The 20,785-nt window shown below is 43.9% G+C and overlaps 1 protein-coding gene across 3 annotated transcripts in view; it reads left to right on the top strand.

Annotated features, from left to right (window-relative positions):
* LOC139637851 (storkhead-box protein 2-like) overlaps positions 1-20,785 on the top strand; it is a 65,042-nt gene that overhangs the window by 3,340 nt on the left and 40,917 nt on the right. Inside the window, exon 2 of one of the 3 annotated variants that reach the window (XM_071506771.1) lies at positions 2,987-3,189. The exons of 1 other annotated variant lie outside the window; for it this stretch is intronic. Coding sequence is in view for 1 of the 2 variants with exons in the window: in XM_071506768.1 (XP_071362869.1) it covers positions 13,805-13,997 (193 nt within the window). In the remaining variant the exon portion in view is untranslated. Of the gene's footprint in view, positions 1-2,986; positions 3,190-12,540; positions 13,998-20,785 lie in introns of those variants that run through there. One more of the 3 variants, XM_071506768.1, reaches the window with a different exon arrangement.

Here is a 20,785-nt window from a genome sequence, read left to right as displayed (position 1 = left end):
GAGTTGTCACTGTGTTGTTGGTCCAAACACATGCATGTGCAGATGTGAACTCTGAAACTTGTGTGTGCAGCAGGATGTTCACCATCTCTGGCTCCTTATCGCTCAGTGTTTTACTGAACGTGCAGCTGCTGCTCAGTCAATACTTCAGATCACCTGATGTTGATTTGTTTTTTACAAAATAAGCTTATGTGCAGACTTTATCAGAATCAGAATCAGAATCAGTTTTATTGCCAAGTATGTTTTCACATACAAGGAATTTTTTCTGGTGATTGGTGCAATTGATCAGCAACAGTGGGGCTCTCTAGCCTTGTTGATAAGGCTAATAGCAGATGGGAAGAAGCTATTTTTGTGGCGAGAGGTTTTGGTCCTGAAGGACCGCAGCCTCCTGCTAGAGGGGAGTGTCTCAAAGAGTTTGTGTCCAGGGTGGGAGGAGTCAGCTACAATCTTCCCTGCATGCCTCAGGGTCCTTGAGGTGTACAGGTCCTGGAGGGATGGAAGATTGCAGCCAATCACCTTCTCAGCAGAGTGGATGATACGCTGCAGTCTGTTATTGTCCCTCTCCGTGGCAGCAGCGTACCAGATGGTGATGGAGGAGGTGAGGATGGACTCAATGATGGAGGTGTAGAAGTTCACCATCATAGTCCTTGGCAGGTTGAACTTCTTCAATTGCCTCAGGAAATACATCCTCTGCTGAGTGCCCACAAATGCCCACACACCTTATGCAGGTGTGTGGGCATTTGGATACAAACAGGAGGTGACTGGTGATGTGACTGGTGACTGGTGAGGTGACTGGTGACCAGTGAGGTGACCAGTGAGGTGACCAGTGAGGTGACCAGTGAGGTGACCGGTGATGTGACTGGTGACCAGTTAGGTGACGGGTGATGTGACGGGTGATGTGACTGGTGACCAGTGAGGTGACCGGTGAGGTGACTGGTGAGGTGACTGTTGACCGTGAGATGACCAGTGAGGTAACTGCTGACCGGTGAGGTGACTGGTGAGGTGACTGGTGATGTGACTGGTGACTGGTGAGGTGACTGTTGACCGTGAGATGACCAGTGAGGTAACTGGTGAGGTAACTTTTGAAGCTCTCTCTCTAATAACTGTGCATATTTTATCATTGTGAATTGTTTTAATGAGCATTTTGTGAGAGAGAGACGCCCCGGCCTACAAATCATATTCTCCAGACATAAGGGAACATGTTTGTTTGGTACAAGCCCAAAATTCACATCATCACCATTTTAAAATCTGAAACTAGAAATGACCTTTCAAACTCAAATTGTGATTCATATCGCAATATTGGCCAAAATAATCATAATATGATTTTTTTGCACATAGTGCAGCCCTATGATGTAGCTACAAAAATATAAATGACCTTATTTATTTATTGATTTACTTTGTGAGCTTTTAGATCCAAATACTGAAGGTCCTGATTTCAAACTGGGAAGAAGTAGTCACCTCGAGGGGGCCCGAGGACATGGTCTGTAGGAAACTAAACATGACTCTTCTGGTTGTCCTTCTGGAAGTTTCTTTTTTCCATGGCCACTACTGTCCGGCCGGTATACCGTGCCGGGGCCCAGTAGCTGTCAGGGGCCCATCACACGTATGGTTTTGAGTCATAGTCTTTTATATTTTTATTGCCCTTATTGAAATTTTCCAAAACTGCATTTTTTATGAAAAATACCAATTTTTTCTACCGAGCACTTTAATTTGGTTACTTTCTTCTCAAAAGTTTCAATGTAAAGCCTGCTGGGAAATCCTAATTTGTCCAGTGAGCGTTGTATCTGTAGTTTTTCCAGTTATACACAATATAAGTTAAAGATACCTGAGAGTGGGATAGTAGCCAAACAGGCCATGGTCTCTCACGACGATAGAAAGTCTCTGAGCTGGCAAACTGCTGAAGATGATGCACTCCTGTGTACGCTGCGAACGTACACCGCACAAGAAAAATATTTGCACCAGGGCCAATCACAGTTATGTTATACCACTCCAATTCCAACATCAGCTTTCTAACTAACAACCTGTCTGAAGTTTTATTATCATGATCAAACATGATTTCTTACCTCACAACGTATAACTTATAACAAATGTTCTAACCTTGATAGTAAATATCATGCAGAACTTTTCCATGCTTCTCAAAGATATTATCTTTCTTTTCATGATAAAGACAATGACTGATTTTTTTTATTACTGATTATTATATGATTCATTGTGTCTTGCTGTTTTCGGATTTCATCCCTTGGTAGCGCTGTTGCCACCTCCAACCAGGTGACGTTTGTCTGATGGTCTTAAGATGTTGTACGAATTTTAAATGATTCAGTAGGCCTGTATTTATGGGGATTTCCCCATGTTCACGGCTGTCACATCCTCCCATTCAAAGCTGCACCTGGTCTGGAGGTGACAGGTCTGTACACTGCTCCTTCTCCTTAAATTAACATGATCCACTCACCGTATATGGAACAGTTCCTGTCTTCTGTGAGGAGCGACACAGCAGCCACTGGGCGTCGGCCATCAATACAACGTCCACTGAACTTCACAGCCCACATCACGTCTGATGGAGACCATACAGAGAACATCCAGCGTCAACATTCACTCTGAACCAGTTCCTCTATGGCTGAGGCCGAAGCACGCAGCCAATCACCTGCCTGATCAACCTACTGACAGTGTTTTGTCTCAGTTGTTCACGATACCCTGCGATCAAGTCAATCTGAAAACCAAGCGTCTTTTATTGGCTGAGAATGTTGGACAAATGGTTTAAAGTCACTGTTTAATCAGCAGTTTTTCCTTGTTGCTAAATCTGATTGCGAGGTGTCATTTGACGAGGTCGTCCACTGCAGACATGATACAGGGCAAGCAGTGAGGTCTTCATCCAACCTCACAAAGTGACGTCATGAGGCTCGCTGACAAAAATAAAGAACTAGTTTATGAATAATGTAACATTTCTCGTGTTTTATTATTCTAATCAAAAAAATTCTGAATTATTTCTCAGAATATTACCCACCTGCCCCGGCTCCACGCCACAGCACCCAGGACCGGTGGATATTGTTTTCAGGTGGTCTGTTCGTACGTCTGCCTGTACAACACAATATCTCAGTAACACCTTGATGGACCTTCTTCAGATTTGGCACAACCATTCACTTGGACTCAAGGACAAACTGATTAGATTTTGGTGATCAAAGGTCAAAGGTCAAGGTCAGTGTGACAAAACATTTCACAAAACAACTCACAAAACATTTTTTAGCCGTCACTGAAGACTTCACACAGCAATTATGACAAAATTTCACCCAAATGGTGAATATTTTCTGTGACTCTGGATAAACAGGCATGTAATCTGAAACTAGTCTGAGTAGTGGTGGCAGACAACCGTGAGGCCGTAATTCTATTTTTGTCTTTTTTTTTTTTTTTTTTTTTTTACCTACAATGGCCCTAATACACCTAACTAGCTAACAGCCTACAGCAGTCTGCTAAATGAGTGATGTTGATGAAGTGACAGGTTTCTTCTTCCCAGACATTTTAGGATATTGAAATGAAAATGAAAGCAGGTACCTGATGGATGAGTCCCTACCTGGATGTGAACACCTGTGGGTCAAGGAGCAAGCTGATGTGATGTCATTTCCCATGCGGCGTGCCGTGTGTCCTGTATGTCAGAGGGAGAGGAGTCTGTAGAGGTCCATACGTGCTTATGTAACTGTTGTATTGATGACAGAGGGAGCTACTTCTGTCCTTTCTATAGTAGAACACATCTTTAGCCTGCAGACAGTTTGTGTGCGTGCGTGTGTGTTGGGGGGTTTTCTGCTCTGATTAAAGAGAAGAAAGGCAGGAGTGCCATGAATAAAGGTCTTATTCTTCCCACCACCACAGGCATGTACACGCACAGAGTGATGGTGGTAGACTGGAGTTGTACCACACACACACACACACACACACACACACACACACACACACACACACAGATAATCTGCGTATCAGATATTTGACCTCATTGTGTTTGTCCAACCACCAGTGTGTGTGTGTGTGATGAAAATATAGTTACCACAGTCGGCCTGAGCCCTGATTGAAGGAGTAGCTGCACCTCTGTGCCTACACCTTTCTGGATCCTGTCTTTATATTTACATTCTCACGTGTGTGAGTGGTGACCGATAAATCGTAATTTCATTGTCATCGTGATATGAACATGTGCAATAAACACATTGCAAAAGACTGACTGAGATACAATGAATTAGAAGAAAAAATTATTTTATATCCTCGGACCATGCATCACACAGGGTTTTCAAGGCACAGCGCCTGAGCCAAATTAACTGGACAAATTATGCTTGATCGTCTCCACTGTGTAAAGATGTTGGGCTGCAGCCTCTCTTCTCTGACATACACACACACACGCACACACGGAGCAGACAGCACCGAGGCGACAGTGGAGATCAGTGAGAAGTGAAGTTTTTACAGGAGCTGACAACAGCTACAGTCGAAACTCTGTAAATGTGATCAAACCATATCAGCTTCCATCATCTCTCCATGTGTTCAACAAGTTGTAAACGGAGAAAAGACACATTTTCAACTGCTCCCATCCATCTCTTTGTTTTACACGAGCGCACCTGTTTGCTAACTTTAAGCTACTACTGAAGCCTTATGTATTTGCTAGCTAGCTCTCCAGGAGTATTACCTGCAGGCGACATGAGCAGCAGAGGGAGGAGGACGGGGGAGATGACCAACAGTGACAGAGGTCTGTGCTCTTCATTCAGCGTCGCTCAGTGTTTTCACCTCAGGAATATAATTTAGTCAATTGACAACTTACATTTGTTTCCAGACAGAGAGACAGTATTGAGTGTATACACAGTGACTGCTGTGCTGACGCAGTCAGGTTGGTTGTTGAGCTGTGATGTGCAAACTGATCAGGACTCTGTTTTGAGGAGCGGGTGGTTTTCATCAGTCTGAAAAGACTGCAGTTGTGCAGTTGAAAGAGTTTGATGACTCTTGCTCTGAACACTCACACTTAATACAGAAGAGAACAAAAATGTTCTGGCATGACGCCCATTGTGTGCACCACAGTGAACATGGAAGAAAAAGTTGTCTGTGGAAAAGAAAGGAAATAATTGCCAAGCATAGTAAAGGTAAAAGCTGCAAGGCCATCTCCCACCAGCTTCACGTTCCTTTGTCCACGCTGCTGTTATTGGATATTAGTAAGAAGTCCGAGGTCCATGGGGCTGTAGCCAGGCTCCCTGGACGAGGAACTGATTGAACAGAAGGAAAACAGATCAAGGAAAATGAAGGCACAAGAGTGTCCAGTGGCACCGTACACCCCTTTCTGAATGAAAGGAAGACGACCCAGGAAGACCCCACTTTTGTCAGAGAAACACAAACAAGCCTGACTGACTTTTGCTAAACTGCATGTTGAGAAGCCACAGAGCTTCTGGGAGAAGGTCGGAGCAAAGTAACAGTAACATTTGTTGGGGACTATTTTCAGCGGCGGATGAATCCACCAGTTTGTGTGGGACAGAGTCAAAATAAAGTGGGAACATGTCACCCAGGGCTACAGTGTCTCTGTGGCTCGGAGGAGTCAGATCCTCAGCAGGATGGATCATGTGTGTTTGGCTCAGGGGCACTCAGACAGCTCTGTGCAGGAGATCAAGTTTCAACAGCTGTGTGGTTTCTACACACACACACACACACACACACACACACACACACACACACACACACACACACACACACACACAACTGATCATGTACAGGCAGACGAAGCTGAGCCTTTCATTGGGAGGAAAATTACTTTTACCACACACACACACACACACGCCTGCAGGCATGGAGTTTCCTCTCTTCTACCTCGCTCTCCTCTTTTGTTTGTGCAACTCTTTCATTTTTTGTCCTTTTTAATTAATTTCATGTGAGAGTCAGAGCCGTGTGCTGACATGAGTTACCACAGCAGCAACACAACCGCTGCATCTACAACCTCAACAATCTGACTGCTCACGACAGGGACACAACACTTCCTGTTGAGACTTTTCACAGTAAAACTTTGTGTAAATTCAGTTTGATGCAGTAACCCGGTTGGTCCACTAGATGACTGCAGCTCACACTGTAAAATGTGAACCACTGTTCTTCCCTCAGTTGTCAGGGAAACCAGACACCATGACTCATACCATAAAAGTTCTCTCTACTGTTAAGAAGATCAGGGAAAGGAATCCAGTCCAGCAGCTGAGTGTTTGTGTGTGTTTGTGTGCTTCAGAGCTACAACGCTGTCAGTGGTCACCTGCTGGTTACTTGTATATTATATTACTTCTACTCCTCTATCACTATTATATCACTATATTACTTCACTCACAAAACATGTCTTTCTTTTATACCTGCACTGATGATCCATGTTAGCTTGGCCTTTTGCAGCATTACTGCCACCAGCTGGCCATCGGTGGACAAGCACGGTTTGCATGCACTAATATTTCCATTACAGTCCTCTGCAGTTGGTGGGAGTGTGTGTTGTGACACCCAAATGTGTGGTAGGAAAGCATGAGACATCAACACAACACATCACAACACAACACATGGTGAAAGTCCACAGAGTGCAGGGAGATACAGTACACACTGTGGGTGTTGTAGTTTCAGTGTTTGTCAGCAGCATCACTTACTGCTGGATTTCTTACAGGGCCAAATAGCCCCAGTTTTCTAGGGGGTCACTGTTCCAACCAAGGGGGGCATGAAAAAAATTGTGTGAGAAGTGCACACATGCTGAGTGCTAAAAAATAATTACAGATGATAGATTTGATGTTAAACGTATGATTTCAGACTTGAACTTCACTTTGATTTAAACTAAATCATAATATCAGGACGTGATGCGATGATATGGATCAGGAAGAAGGTGAACAACTTTAGTCTGGCTTCGTTTCAGTGAGGTGAGATGGACTGGACGAGAATCAACCCTGACCTGCACTCAGATTCACAGAGACACCTAAGTGACAGTGTCTTCGATCATGTGTGAAGTCTTGGATAAATGACAAGTGTAGATGGTGTCTCTTTATGTTTGCTGTGGCTTGTGTTGTGCGGTTCAGGTACAGTAGGTTTGTTTGTGTGGCTGCGACAGACCGATTTTATTTCTTGACTCTGCATTTCATTGTTTGTCTAAAATGGCCCCATATGGTGGGATTGATTTCTCCAGGGGTGCTGGGATGATTTTAATATTACCTGTCCGGGTCAGTAGTTTTTAAATCCCACCCGGACAGTGTGTATGGGTAATTTTTCAGCCCCTCTCCACTGATGATTACTGCAGAGATTATCTCCTGTTTTTTTACACTGCAAAGTGAGTTTTTTGTGCTTGTCCTTGTTTTTTTTGTTAGTTTTTTTTGTTTTTTTGTTTTTAAACCTGTTTATATGTTTAACTGTCACTGGATCACTGTGATACTGAAGGAAACTCAAAAACAGGAGGATTCTGAATGAAGTTCTGTAGCCTCTGTTTTCTCTGGTTTCTAAGTGGATTTCTGGAGCTTTACTCTGGAGGGACATCAGAGATGATGACATCCTCAGGAAGTGAAGTCACACTGAGTCAGATCAACGTGTGTTTCATGTGTGTCTTCTGGTCTGACTCAGGTAGGACTCTGAGGAGAGCCCCTTTTATACTGGATGAGAAACCTGCTCACAGCTGCTAACATCTGGCTTTTATTGGGAATGTGAAAGGGTCCAATCTGGATTCACTCCTGGGTCACATGACTCTGCAGTAGTCACCAAGCTGCACTCCAGGCTGTGCTAAAACAAAAACATAATCACAGAGCAAAGCGTTTTACATGGAGGCTATGACACTTTACAGGAGACATGTCGTATCAGTGTTAACTCTCTTTCTATACTGAACCCTAGTTACACTTGAACTGAACACCAGACATTATTATAGCTTTGTGTGTGGACTGCAAACTCACAGTTAAGGAATGATGCCCATGTCCTGGAGTCACAGCTCTGAAAAAGGGATGAACTGCTAGATTTGCTTCGTAGCTGCTGCCCAGGAAAAGCATATTTCTGCTGCTGTCAGTCTGAAGCTGGTAGATGTTCCTTTCATGCACTCATCTTAATGTTGTCACCGGTGATGGAAGGGTAGAGTCCTCCCTCTCCTTGTAATCCACTTGCCATATTCCACTCTTGATGTCCCAGCTGCTCTATCACTCACCTCCATGATGTCTGATGGTCTTGGATTCTGCAGCCACAAACGCTCTCCTGGCCTCGCTGCACACCGACACCGCACTGCTCCGCCCGGAAAGTCTAGCAGCTGGGGAGAGTGAGATGGAGGCAGGAGAAGTTGGCTCTCCTACCCCTGCATTGGAACTTGACGTTGCAACGTTGCAGACGGTGGCCACGATGCTGCCAGATGATTCTGTGGTTTGCATCGGAACCAGGCCTAAGGCTCCAGTGTAAAGCTCCACACAAAATCCAACTGGAGCATTTTAGTCCAAATTTGATCACCTGTTTGGCTCATTTCAGTGCTGACTGACCATTGGCATTATGGGTGAGTTTTACCAAGCTATAGTGGTAGGCAACAATCCATTAACTGTAGTTGGCCTGATCGTGCATCACTTGACTGGTTTTAGTGCTTAAAATCACAAATATATCTTCCTATGGACATCACAACTTTAAATAAACCATCGGGAAGTGTCATATATGGGACCTTTAACTCTGCTGTGTCTTGCCTATCCCAGCCGACATTGGGTTCGACGTGGCAGGGTTCACCCTGGACAGACACACATTCACACTCCCATTCACACCTAAGGGTAACTTAAGAGTTTTTGCCCAACATGACAACATGCACAGACAGGCCCCTGCTGATAGGCTGGTTTGAACCCAGAACCCAGGAAACTCGGTTGTTGTCGTTGTCGTTGTCGAAACATGACACAGACATCCTTAGTCCCTGCTTTGTCTCATATGTTTCTGTGACTGAGTTAACGGGTGATTACCTGTGTGTTGGATGCGTGTGTGCAGGCTGGCGACTGGAGTGTTGGAGAGTGGACTGAGATGCTCGGCTCTCTGTTGTCAAGCTGGGTGATGTAAGAGTGTCTATTCTGAAACTGTTGCCTGTGTTGCTCTGTGTGAGAAGTTAATTTAGCCCGGCTGAGGTTGCTCCTGTTGCTGTGTGTGTTGCAGCATTTGGCCAGTTAGCCCAGAACAAAGAGGAGAAGGTGAGAAAAGGTTACATAAGGCTCAGCCAGTGAAAGGAGTTCAGATTTTTGATTAGATCAGATAATTTATAGCCAGTATGGACAAGAGGCAGGCCTACAAATGGACTGTAGTGTAGAGATCCTTCAAACAGACACAAAACCCTCTGTCTATGTCTATGTACACATATTTACGTATATTAATTAGCAACTGATAATGCAAGTCTAGGTCTAACTAAAGAATTAGAAATATGGCCTAAATTCCTGTGTCATTACTGTTATTATTATATTATTATTACACAGAGCCTGTAAATTACATTTAGACACTGATAGAAAAGATTAAATAAAACAACTGTCAGAATTACAACACAGTAATAGTACACACACTGGACTACACACAACTTCTGCTGCTAGGGCTCTCTCAGTCAAAACAATAACAAAAGACGGCATTGGGTGACATCATGAAATAGTGTGGCATCATGGGAGTTGTTGTCTTCACCACCATTGTCGCCAACCATTGTTCTCCTGGTTTAGATTTCTTCAGTATCAGTGGTTCAGGTTTTTACCTGGAGCTGAATTCTCCACAGAGGTCTCCTCCTCTCCTCAGTAACCAGACCAGCTGATTCTAACCTTTAAAACACAGAATAAACAGTTTCACATTTAAAGTCAGTGATGTGTTGATGCTATAAAGCAGACACACGATGTCAGGGATGGGTTGGGAGCTGAGACTGCTGCTAACCTTTGTTCCTATTGTTTCTCTGATAACTTATGATCCAGATGTTCAGGAGGTTTTTACCAGCAACTGAATTCTCCACAGAGTTATAAATTTAACCATAAAAAATTTGATTAAATTTGGTGATTAAAACCAGTAGAAACACTGACTATGGCAGTTTCACTTTAAAAATCACTGATTAACTGAGGCAGTCCAGTGACAGGACGTCTCTGATTGGCTGGAGCTGAGCTGTCTCACATTTCCTCAGCTTGTTTCTCTGATAACTTTGGATCCAGACGTCTGATGGTTATCATCTCGTTCAGAGTTGAAAACAATCAAGATATTAAAATTGGAGTGTATCTTAAAACTGTGACTTCAAACTGGATAAAAGTCCATTTTGAGCTGTCCGACAAACACAACACTGGCACATGAGCAGAGAGGATATGACGTCATTGACAGGTCTAGTCATTTCTAGCCATTTTAATGTGGGTGATTTACATATTATAACTTTAAAATGATGATGATTTATTTAGATTATTTATCTGTTTTCACATTCCCAGTTCAATTAGCTCGACCTGGTTCAAGTCACTGGACTCAACTTTATCAGGAGAAAATGATATGTTTGTATCAGCTTTCTGTAGCACTACTCCATGCTGCCTTCACGGGAACAGGATGTCAGAGTATCAACTATAAACTTTCACCAACATGGGGTTTACTGTGTCAGCTTGGAAAAATGGACACTTTGATATTTCCTGTGGAGGAAATTAAAAGTTTCTTCCTCTTGAAACGTCCTTGTAAACATAAGTAAACTGTTTTCTAAAACAATATTCCAAAACCAGCCACCGGCCACCTGACCGGCTGAGCCACAGCAATGCTATCAGCTGGCTTGATTCCAGCTGAGAGGTGGGACTTTGGACCACTGCAGCCTTTCTTGTGTAGTTGTTAACTTTAAAGTCTTCATTAAACATTGATAAAAAGTCTGTGAATAATAGGGAATGTGAAATCCTAAAACATGGGACGTTTACCAGGTTTAATTTGCCTGGAATAGCACAAAACAATGTCAGACCAAACTCTGTTCAAAAATGAATGATGTTCCAACTGTCCAGTTAAATCTGTTATTTGGCCTTTAGTGACATGCTTTTTATTGATGTAACACAAAATAATAATCAATAATGATAATAATGATAATTAATATTAAGGTAAGACTATTTATTTGATGGGAGGATGGTAAGTGGGGTGTGGATAGTAAGGGATCAGGGATAATGGATGCGGGGAGCTGGCCTCAGAAAGGTGGAGAATCACTGATCTATGACATGGCAACTCATGAAGAGTAAAGATCAGTCACAGAGCACATTTCACACAACAAAACGTTTACTGACTCACCACTGTGCTCACACTGAACACCACAGACAGCCACCTCCCTGGCTTTTGGGTTTTCCTGCCTATTCAGCAGTTCAGGCAGAACATCATCAGGTATTCATGACTTGGAAATGGTTTCATCTGACTCTAGATCAGCTGCAAACTGTTTTTCTCATCACAATACACACAGAAAAACATCAGATAACACACTTGAATATCCATCCATCCATTTTCTTCTGCTTATCCGAGGTTGGGTCGTGGTGGCAGCAGGCCAGGCCAAGTAGTCCAGACATCCCTCTCCACAGCAACGTTCTCCAGCTCCTCCTGGGTATCATAGTGTATTTTGTTCTGCAGATGATATGGATTGCAATGACTATTTTTCATTAAAAAAATAGTGTCCTTAAAATCATGAGAGAAAATTGTGATCTCAATTCTGAGTGGAAAAATACTGGACTTTTGTAATGACTCCTGCTATGGGTGTCTTTGGCTCCTGTCACCTGAACCACTCACACATTTCACTGATGAATTTAGACCAATCACGTTTCTGCATTTTCAGACATATTCAAAGGTAAAGGAGACACACACAGAGACCGACAGACAGAGGCAGAAAACTAAAGATGGCCGAAATGTCTGTGGTTTTCAGCATCCTTCGCTGCTCTTCATGGTGTGTGTCAGTAAACAGAGGGTTTTTCTGGGCTGGAGGTTGGAGAAAATCATCAGCAGATGAATCAGTAATGAAAATAATCATTAGCTGCAGCACTATTGGGGTGAAGTGAGGAAAGTGTGTGTGGCTGTGACTGTACTGATCCTGCTGTTTGTGTTCACATGTCTCTGACATGAACCTGTGTGTTGGCTGAGCTCATGTTGCTGTGTGCAGTGACGTGGTATTACTGTAGAAAGGCAGCTTGTTTCAGTGATGTGGACCTGAGCTACAGCACGTTACTGACAACACACACTGTCTGTTGCCTGGGTTGCTAAGTGTGTTGCAGCATTTGGTCAGTGTGCTGCTAACTAAAGAGTCTACCTAAGAGCCCTGTGCTGATTGGCTGGCTCATGGACTTGGCTTCCATCCAACAAGATTTAAAACACACACATGGACACCCACAAGTATGAGCATTTCCCCCGACAGCTTCATAATGCAGCATCACAAATGGGCTGAGTGAACAGCCTTCAGCCGCACAGTCTCACTGTGTTTTCTATGAATGGGAAGTACCGCTCAGCTTTTACAACAAGAAGGGGGGGGGGGGGGGGGTTGACTCTCCTTCCCTCTCCCTCTCTCTCTCCCTCCTCCCCTCCCCTCCCCTCATCTCCCCTCCCTCCCCCCTCTTCCACAACAACACGGTGAGCGGCAGAGTGAGCGCAGACGGGCGAGCTGCAGGCAGAAGGAGGGAGACAAGCGGACGAAAGAAGAGACAAAGGAGAAGCAGAGGCAGCCTGGCTTCGCTCTGGATTAACCCTTTCTCCTGACTGAACGCTGCTTTTTGTGGATTTCTCTCTTTTACACGTCTTCCATCACCCTGCTGCTCCGCTGCGAACACTGTCTCACACACACACACACACACACACACACACACACACACACACACACTCACTCACTCACTCACTCACTCACTCACTCACTCACTCACTCACTCACTCACACACACACATACACTCTTTTTCCCAGAGGATTAACAGCTGGTGTGTATGAAGGGAGTCCTGGAGGAATGATCATGGATGGATGGAGGTAGAAGGGAGGAGTGTATCTGTTTTTCCCATGGAGATTGTGTCATTCTCTCCTCCCTCTGCTGGCTGAGCAGCCTCTTTCCTCTTGCTTTCTTTTGTATTAGCACCCCCTCCCTCACTCCTTCCTTTCTTCCCTCCCTCCCTTCGCAGCACAGGCTTTTGTCTGTCTGACAGGAATTCAGGCTTGTCTTTTTCCTTGTTTCTACCCAGCGACCCCCTTCGACCCCCTCAACCACCAATGTCCCCTCATTGAGCGTCGGCTAAAGCTAAGACCAGACCAATCTGACTGAGCACAGGCACCAGGCTAGGCTAGGCTTACAGCTAGCCACTGGAGTGGTGTAAGCACCTCAGCTTGTCACTGCTAAGCGTGTGTTTGTCGTGTGTGTGTGTGTGTGTGTGTGTGTGTGTGTGTGTGTGTGTGTGTGTGTGTGTGTGTGTGTGTGTGTGAAGCACTGGCTGACACATGAGCAGTTGTTTTGCGGTGGATCTGTTGTGACCTGAGGAGGAGCAGCAGGAGGAAGGAGAGGTGTGTATGCAGAGCTGGAGATAACACCGCCCAACACATGCTGCTCAGCGTGCTCTCCTGAACCACTCTGTGGACTTTTGGTCATGTGACCAGTGCCGTGACCATGAGGGAGTTTGGCCAACCTGGGACTGGAATCCTTTATTTCACAGCATGGTGGTTGTTTGTTTTGATCAGCTGACTTTTTTTTTTTTAACCACTAATGCCCCATAATGGAATTTACATGAAGACCTGGGAGCGTGCAGCTTTGGGTCGACCACTGGACCCAGTCACTCAGAAGTTTGTTTGTGGAAAACCGATTCTGACTAAGTCTTGTAAACAGATTCACTCTGTGTCTGCTGTCTGCCACCCAGTGTGGTGAGGATGAAGAGGACAAGCAGCAGCACGCTGCGGCGGGCATGGCCCAGCTCTGACCTGCCACCAGCAGCCTCTGTCGAAGCTCACAGGAGCCAACGCTCTCGCAGCGAGAAGGACTACAGAATCCACAAACACAGCAAGAGGAGCCACTACCCTCCACAGTATCTGTGTCAGAGTCCACCTGCTTACATACACCCAGGTACAGATGCCGCCAGGGTTCACCACAGGCAGGGAGTGGGTTTACACTGGTTTGACTGGGAGAGAGTAGGAGGCTGTTGATGTGCAGTTTGGCAGCTCAGCAAAACAATATTGTTTTCATAAGTTAATGTGTGATTAGAGGAGTCATATTACCATCTCATAAGCAGTGTTTACATATGAATGTGCTATAGATGCATCAGGATCATTTTGTTAAAGCGCTTGTCTCTGAAAATGTTGTGAATGAAATGAGAGTTTACTCCAGTGATTTAGTGTTTCCCTCCAAAAGGTTGGTGAAATGACAAGAGACAGTTTTTTTAAAAAACTGGTCCAAATCTGTGCAGCAGTGTTGGAAATATCCATGAGTCCATAGCATGAGTAAAATTCCTACACGTCCCATAATGCAACCAGATAGCCTTATTTCTTGACCCTGATGATGTCACTCTGACATCTTCTCTCAGACTTGACAAAGCTTCTCCTCAGACAGAAAACATCCAGCTGAGTGGTTCTCCTCATGATGAGTAGTGGGCAGTGAAGCGGGTGTGTAGCCTGAAGGTCACTCTGACCCCCAGACCAGCAGGATAAATCTGTGCTCCTGCCCCTCCCTCATTAGCACCACTGAGGTGCCCTTGAGAAAGGCAGTGCTGTGGAGCTGCTCAGTGAGCATCAGGTCAGACTGGTGGTACTGGGCAGCTTTAGAGGTAAATGTGTAACTGTGTGAATGTGGGTGTGGTCTGGTTGGTCCTGGAGCAAGACTTTACTCGCAGTAAGAATTTCCTGAATAAATGAAAGTGTGGATTTCCCCTTTGATATCCCCTTTTGGTGCCAAGTGTGATATCCGAGTATAGAATAAATCGATCAGATGTGTCCAGTGTTTCCCACACATTGATCTATCTGTGGTGCCTCAACATCAACATGAACCTCCACATATTGATTTCTACTTTTGAACTATTTCAAGTGGGTAAAATCTTATTTCACTGTAGAGCTGAACTCCCTCTCTCTGAGCGTCTAAAACTGAGCAAAGAGATGTTGATATCTTTCAAATATTCTCATGAATCTTCTGAAAGTAATGAGTAAGTAATGAATATTTCTGTTTGTGCTGGTGGGTGACTGGAAGTCATTGTTCTTGTTAGATGGTAGTTAAGTGGCCCTTAACTCTCAAACTCTCATTAATGTGTAGTAGGATGCAGGTCCTCATGGGGGGGCAGTTTATTCAGTCGTCTGTTCTTTTGCAGGAACAAATAGAATGATCATTTTTTAAAAGCATCAGGAAGAATTAGGAACAACCTGTTATACTGGTCATGTATAAACATAAAAATCAGAATCAGATTAGAGAAATCTGATTAAAACAGGTCGCCATGTTGAATCCCGAAAAAGCTAATTTGTGTTATTTGTGTAGATTTAATTATGAAATGAGGATCCTTCAGGAACAGCAGTCAGTGAAACTCGTTTGATGTCAGCAAATAACAGTAATATTAAGCTGACGCGTCTCTAACTGAGCTGGGCCTTGTGTCTCTTGGTCTGTCTGTGTCTTAGCAGCCACTTCTAGGGCTGTTGATGGAAAGTTGTGGATTCACATTGACACATTTCCTTGTAAATAACAACCATCAAATATTCAGCCAAGCCTCAGTAGGCTTTTATATTTGAAAATGGTTTACCTGGCTCAGGAAGGAGGACAACCACTGTAAAGAGCAAAAACCACATGAATATTTCAGTGAATATTTCAGCTAAACACTGTAACAGTCATGGAGGATCTACTCAGAGCCAAGTTTGAAGACTCTGCAGCCCCTGACATCTTACAGATTTTTAATGTCGACACAAGTTTGATGAAATAGTTTTTATTCTGAAATGTGTAAGTCTGAAGAGATGAGGTGAAGCCCCTTTTCCTCTGGTCAGAAAACCTGCTCAGACCCACTAACACCGTGGAGCAGTCGCAGGTATTTATTGGCTCCGGCTCCAATCAGCATTGATGTAAACACCCGGTTGAACCTTTCTGAGCTGTCGTGTCATTCAGAGCACAGACACTGTAAACACACCTGTCACCTGTCCAGCATGGTGCTGTTACACCAGAAACACAGTGGCTAAATTTCAACAACACAATCACAGTTCGAAGTGTTTTACACGGAGGTTGTGACGCTTACAGGAGAAAACCTGTGGATGATATGCGACGGATCCGTTTAAGCAGTTTGCACGGCTTTGAGCAGCGCACTGTTTCTTCACTGCGTCTGTATGTGTGTGCTCTGTGCACATAATGACATTGCTCCCAGCAGTGTGTCCTCTCCGAACAGAAAGAAATCTCATCTGGCAGTGTAAAATCAGTTAGTCTGCTTTTTTTAGCGTTTAAAAACCCACTTATACCTGCTGATTTTGGTGTGAAAAGGTTATGATGTAGCAGCTCACACCAGAACTGTGATAACATACGACTTGACAGCTGTGAGCTCCACCCCCTGACTTTGACCTTCTGTGATTGGTTCGGAGGGAACATCTCTGCGCTGCTGCCAGGCTGTTCTGTGAGTCTGGTCACAGAAGCCTCTGACAGCAGCTCTTCACCTTAACACATGTTTTGGAGCATATTTTAAAAAAAAGTTTTTTATAAATTTGATAAATATGACCCCAGGCCAAGCTGCACCTATAGGGAAGGAAAGAGCAGTTAAAACCTGTGCTTTCAGACACGTCAGTGACACCTACAGGCAGAGAGAGTAAGTGCTGCAGCAGTTTGAAGACTTGGACCTTTCTTCCTCGGAGGAAGCTGGGACTACTGCTGCCGTGGCTCTGACTTGGTTGGTATTGACCATTTAGATCATCATAGACACTGTGTGTCCTTGTTTATCTCTGCAGCACTGCAGAGCAACACACACCTTCCAGTGTCCCCCAGGGGTTATCACAGGTGAAATTGCTGATAGTCACTGATTAGCACAGGCCAAATATTGGCTACAATGACAATTGTAACCAGCAGATTCAGGTTCTACTGAGGTAGCTGATGTCACGGTCTTAGGTCAGCATATGTCATGTTGATTGGTTGCTGGTTGTCAGGGAGTTGGGTCTTAGCCAGTACGAGTGGTGTTCTGTTGAGGCCGTGATGGGCAGTAAATCATGACCCTCTTTCCTCAAGTGTTGTGGTACAGTCTCTGAAACCACCTCGAGGTGATGCAGTGGGGGACGAGTGGACTGACTCCTGAAGGTTATGACCTTAAAAGCTCTGATTCTGGATCCCATCTCGACTTCCCAAAACCCAAGTTGACAGAATTACATGATTTGAATTACATTAGAATTACATGATTTGCTCAAGCTCAAAGACAGAAATTCAGAAATTCATATCATAGAGGACGAAGAAAAACAGCCAGTGTTTCCATATCAGACACTGGAAGTCATGGATTTTAGGCCCTTTTCCTAAAAGATTTAAATAATTAATTATGAAATAGTCACTAATTAATCTTTTTGTAAATGGACTAATCAACATATGGATTAATGAACTGTTTTAGCACTGGTTATACAATTGTTGCACATGATTTACCAGCAGTTCTCTGTTATTACCATAACTGGACAACTGTACCTGTTATCAGGGACTAAAACAGCATTTTAAATGTACTTTAGCAGGATGGTGAAATGTTAAGGACACCACAAATAAAAATACAGCGCAGGAATTTATTTCATTGAACATAATAATTTAGAACAGTATTGGTCCAGAAGATAATATATTTTTCTCCAATCATTGAGTCTTAATCTTGCTGTTTCTACGAGTTTCTACAGTTGTTGTAAGTTTACATACCGTCATCATGGACATGAACATCATGGTAATATTGGGCTTTGAGTGGGTCAGTGCACAACATACATCTTTGATTAAAAAACAAAATCAAAACAAGACGTTGGTGCATGAATTTAAATTTATTTGGGGTTTTCTGAAATCAACACAGGGTCAGAATTACAGTGCACAAGCCTCTAGAAGAATTTTGATTGGATAATCAGCCTCTCTTCTTGGCTGGTTGCCCACCTTGCCCAACAGCTGCTACGGTGTTCCTGGGGTTGAAAGCCTTTACTTCTCCAAACATATCTCTGGTCATTGTGGCCACACAACTCAATCTTTGTCTCATCTGACCATAAAACTTTACTCCAGAAGGTTTTTATTTGTCTGTGTGATCAGCTGTAAAATTTGAGGCAAGCTCGACGGGGTTGATTTAGGAGCGACAGCTTCTTTCTTGGACAGCAGCCTCCTGGTCCTTGGCGATGTGAAACTCACTTGACATTGACTCTGGTGCTTCTGTGGGTTCCAATTCATGGCAGGCCTGTGCCTCGATGGTTCCTGGGTTATTCCTCACCATCCGGACCAGTTTCTTTCAGACCATGGCAAAATGGCTGCACCTCCCAGTAACTTTTACAATTGTTTGCACTAATGATGGGAGTCTGCAGTTGTTTAGAAATGACTCAGGGAGACACTCCTGACTTTCATAAATCTATGATCCTCTCTCAGTTGTACTGTGTTGGTCAATCTAATGAGTGCTGTTAAACTAACCTTTTTTATGTGAGCACAGGGAAGCCACCAGCTGTTATGATCACTAACAAGAAGTGAAGACAGACCGAACTTCAGCTACCTACCTAAAATAAATTAAAATGTTTGCACCAAATTCTTTGTTGTTTTTACATCTCTGCGCCAGCGCCAGCAGGAGCTGGAGGCATCCATTCCATTCTCATGGACACCATATCTCAGTAAAGCCTTGACGGAACTTCTCCACATTTAGTACTAACATTCACTTGGACTCAAGGATGAACTCATTAGATCTTGGTGGTCAAAGGTTAAAGGTTAAAGTCAGCATGACCTCACAAAATACTTTTTAGCCATAACTCTAGACTTCATAAAGCAATTATGACAAAAGTTTCCACCAATGGTTAATATTTTATATGACTCTGGATAAACAGTGTTGTAATCTTAACACTAGTCTGAGTTGTGGAGGCATCCTCCGTGAGGCCGTAGTTCTAGTTTTTATTAGAGGCACTTGTTGTAGATTCATTCAGCTCCAGAAAAAGAACAGGTCTTTAGGAAAGCCTAATGTTACCATGACACTCATGTCTACGATGAGTGTATGTAAACTTCCTACCACACCTGTACATAATTAGTCACCTTCAGACTACGTCCACTCTACTACGTTTTCATTTTAAAACACATCTCTTTTGCTATGTTTTCACCTCCCATCCACACTACTCCGGAGTTTTCAAGCCTCGAAAACAGAGCGTTTTGGAAACACTGCTGGGCCCGTTTTAGTTTGAAAACTCCAGGGATGCATTGTAGTCTGGACGGGTGAAAGCCTAGACCTTTGGAAACGATGATGTAGACACACCTGATTGGCTTTTATCAGCCTCAGATACCAGTCATGAAAGCATGAATTACAAGTGTTTCTCACCTTGTTGTCTTTGCTAACAGCTGTTGTTCATTGAAATCCTGCATGTTTACACTACAACTGCCTTTGCTTTCCTCATTCGTAGTATTTTCTACTAGCAATCAGCTGAGCACACCTGAGAGTAGACAATCTGCTTCCTGTATACCCCAGCTCGTGCATGCCCCGTGTCCGTGAATGGTCACACATGTATGCGTTTTCAGGCGTGGTAGTATGGACGCAGATTGTTTCTGATACGGAGCTAAATCGCTTTCATTCGTTTTCGAGATCGTTTTCATTTTAAGAGCTCGTTTTAAAACTAAAACGTATCTTAGACCAGCTGAAGCCCACTGCAGTCATTCAACAGAAACTGAGAAAGTTTGTGAAAGAAGGAAGTGAGACCTGGTGACATGGCCTGTTACCACTTTTTAAAAAGTCAAGTTTGAATGAATTGATGGTCTCTTTACGAGTTTCCAGCTCCTGAGGATGAGTGTGGTGAGAAGTCTTCAGTCAGACCAGGTTGTACAGGTGATGTTGCTCCACTGGTTTCTGGTCCTCTGCTGCCTCACCTGGGCTGCAGCGACAGGTGAGTCCTCAGATTAATGGTGGTTGTAGAGTCACTCAGCAAACAGCCTAATCTCTGTTGGTCATGATACTGTCGACAGTGAAGAGCCCAGAATACTCCCACACACTGCTTCTCTGCAGTCAGCCTGGCTTTGATCAATACTGTCCTCCATTTTTATTCATTTTATAATTTCATTGTATTTTGTATTATTTGCATTATTAAAGCTTAGTTTACTGATAGGTCAGTATGGCAGCAATAGACCAAGGTGATGGTGTCATCTGCCTCGAATGAATGTTTGAATTTCAAATGAAAGTGACAGCCCTTGCTGTGATTCTGTTCATGTCAGACAGTGCAGAGCCCTGGGTCGAGTCTGGCTGTTCAACCTCAAACTCAGAGATGTAGTTGTTTGTGGCTGAGAGGGAGACAGTGGGCTGAAAAGATCTGGTGGGGGGAGGGGCAGGGGTAGTTTTCAGGGGCTTTCACAGAGGAAAGCTGAGTGATGGAGCAGTTGACTACACACTGAAGAGTTGTGAATGGATATTTCTATTGTGTCAGACTGCTTTCACAAATGGAGCAGAGATGAGCAGCATTCTCTCAGAGCTTCCTCTGGTCTCATAGTAACCTCAGAAAAGCTGCTTTGAATAGAAGCAGCGGCTCTCAGCAGGAGAGAAGCTGCTGGCTCTCACTCATTCACTAACACGTGTTTGGACTGGGACAGTTCAGTGACCCGCTCACTCCTCTGGTTTTCCCTCTGCTGTTACTACATCAGCATGTCGTTCAACCATGGGGTTTTTTAAATATCATGAACCAGCTGACTTTGATTTGAGAGAGTAAAGCATCTTTCTGCATTGAAGTTTT

This window comes from Trachinotus anak, unplaced genomic scaffold, assembly GCF_046630095.1.
Source record: "Trachinotus anak isolate AG129_WGS33_773 ecotype Australia unplaced genomic scaffold, CSIRO_AGI_Tana_v1 ptg000021l, whole genome shotgun sequence".
NCBI lineage: Eukaryota > Metazoa > Chordata > Actinopteri > Carangiformes > Carangidae > Trachinotus > Trachinotus anak.
Note: the sequence above shows the minus strand (reverse complement) of the source record. Positions and strands in the feature narration are given on the sequence as shown.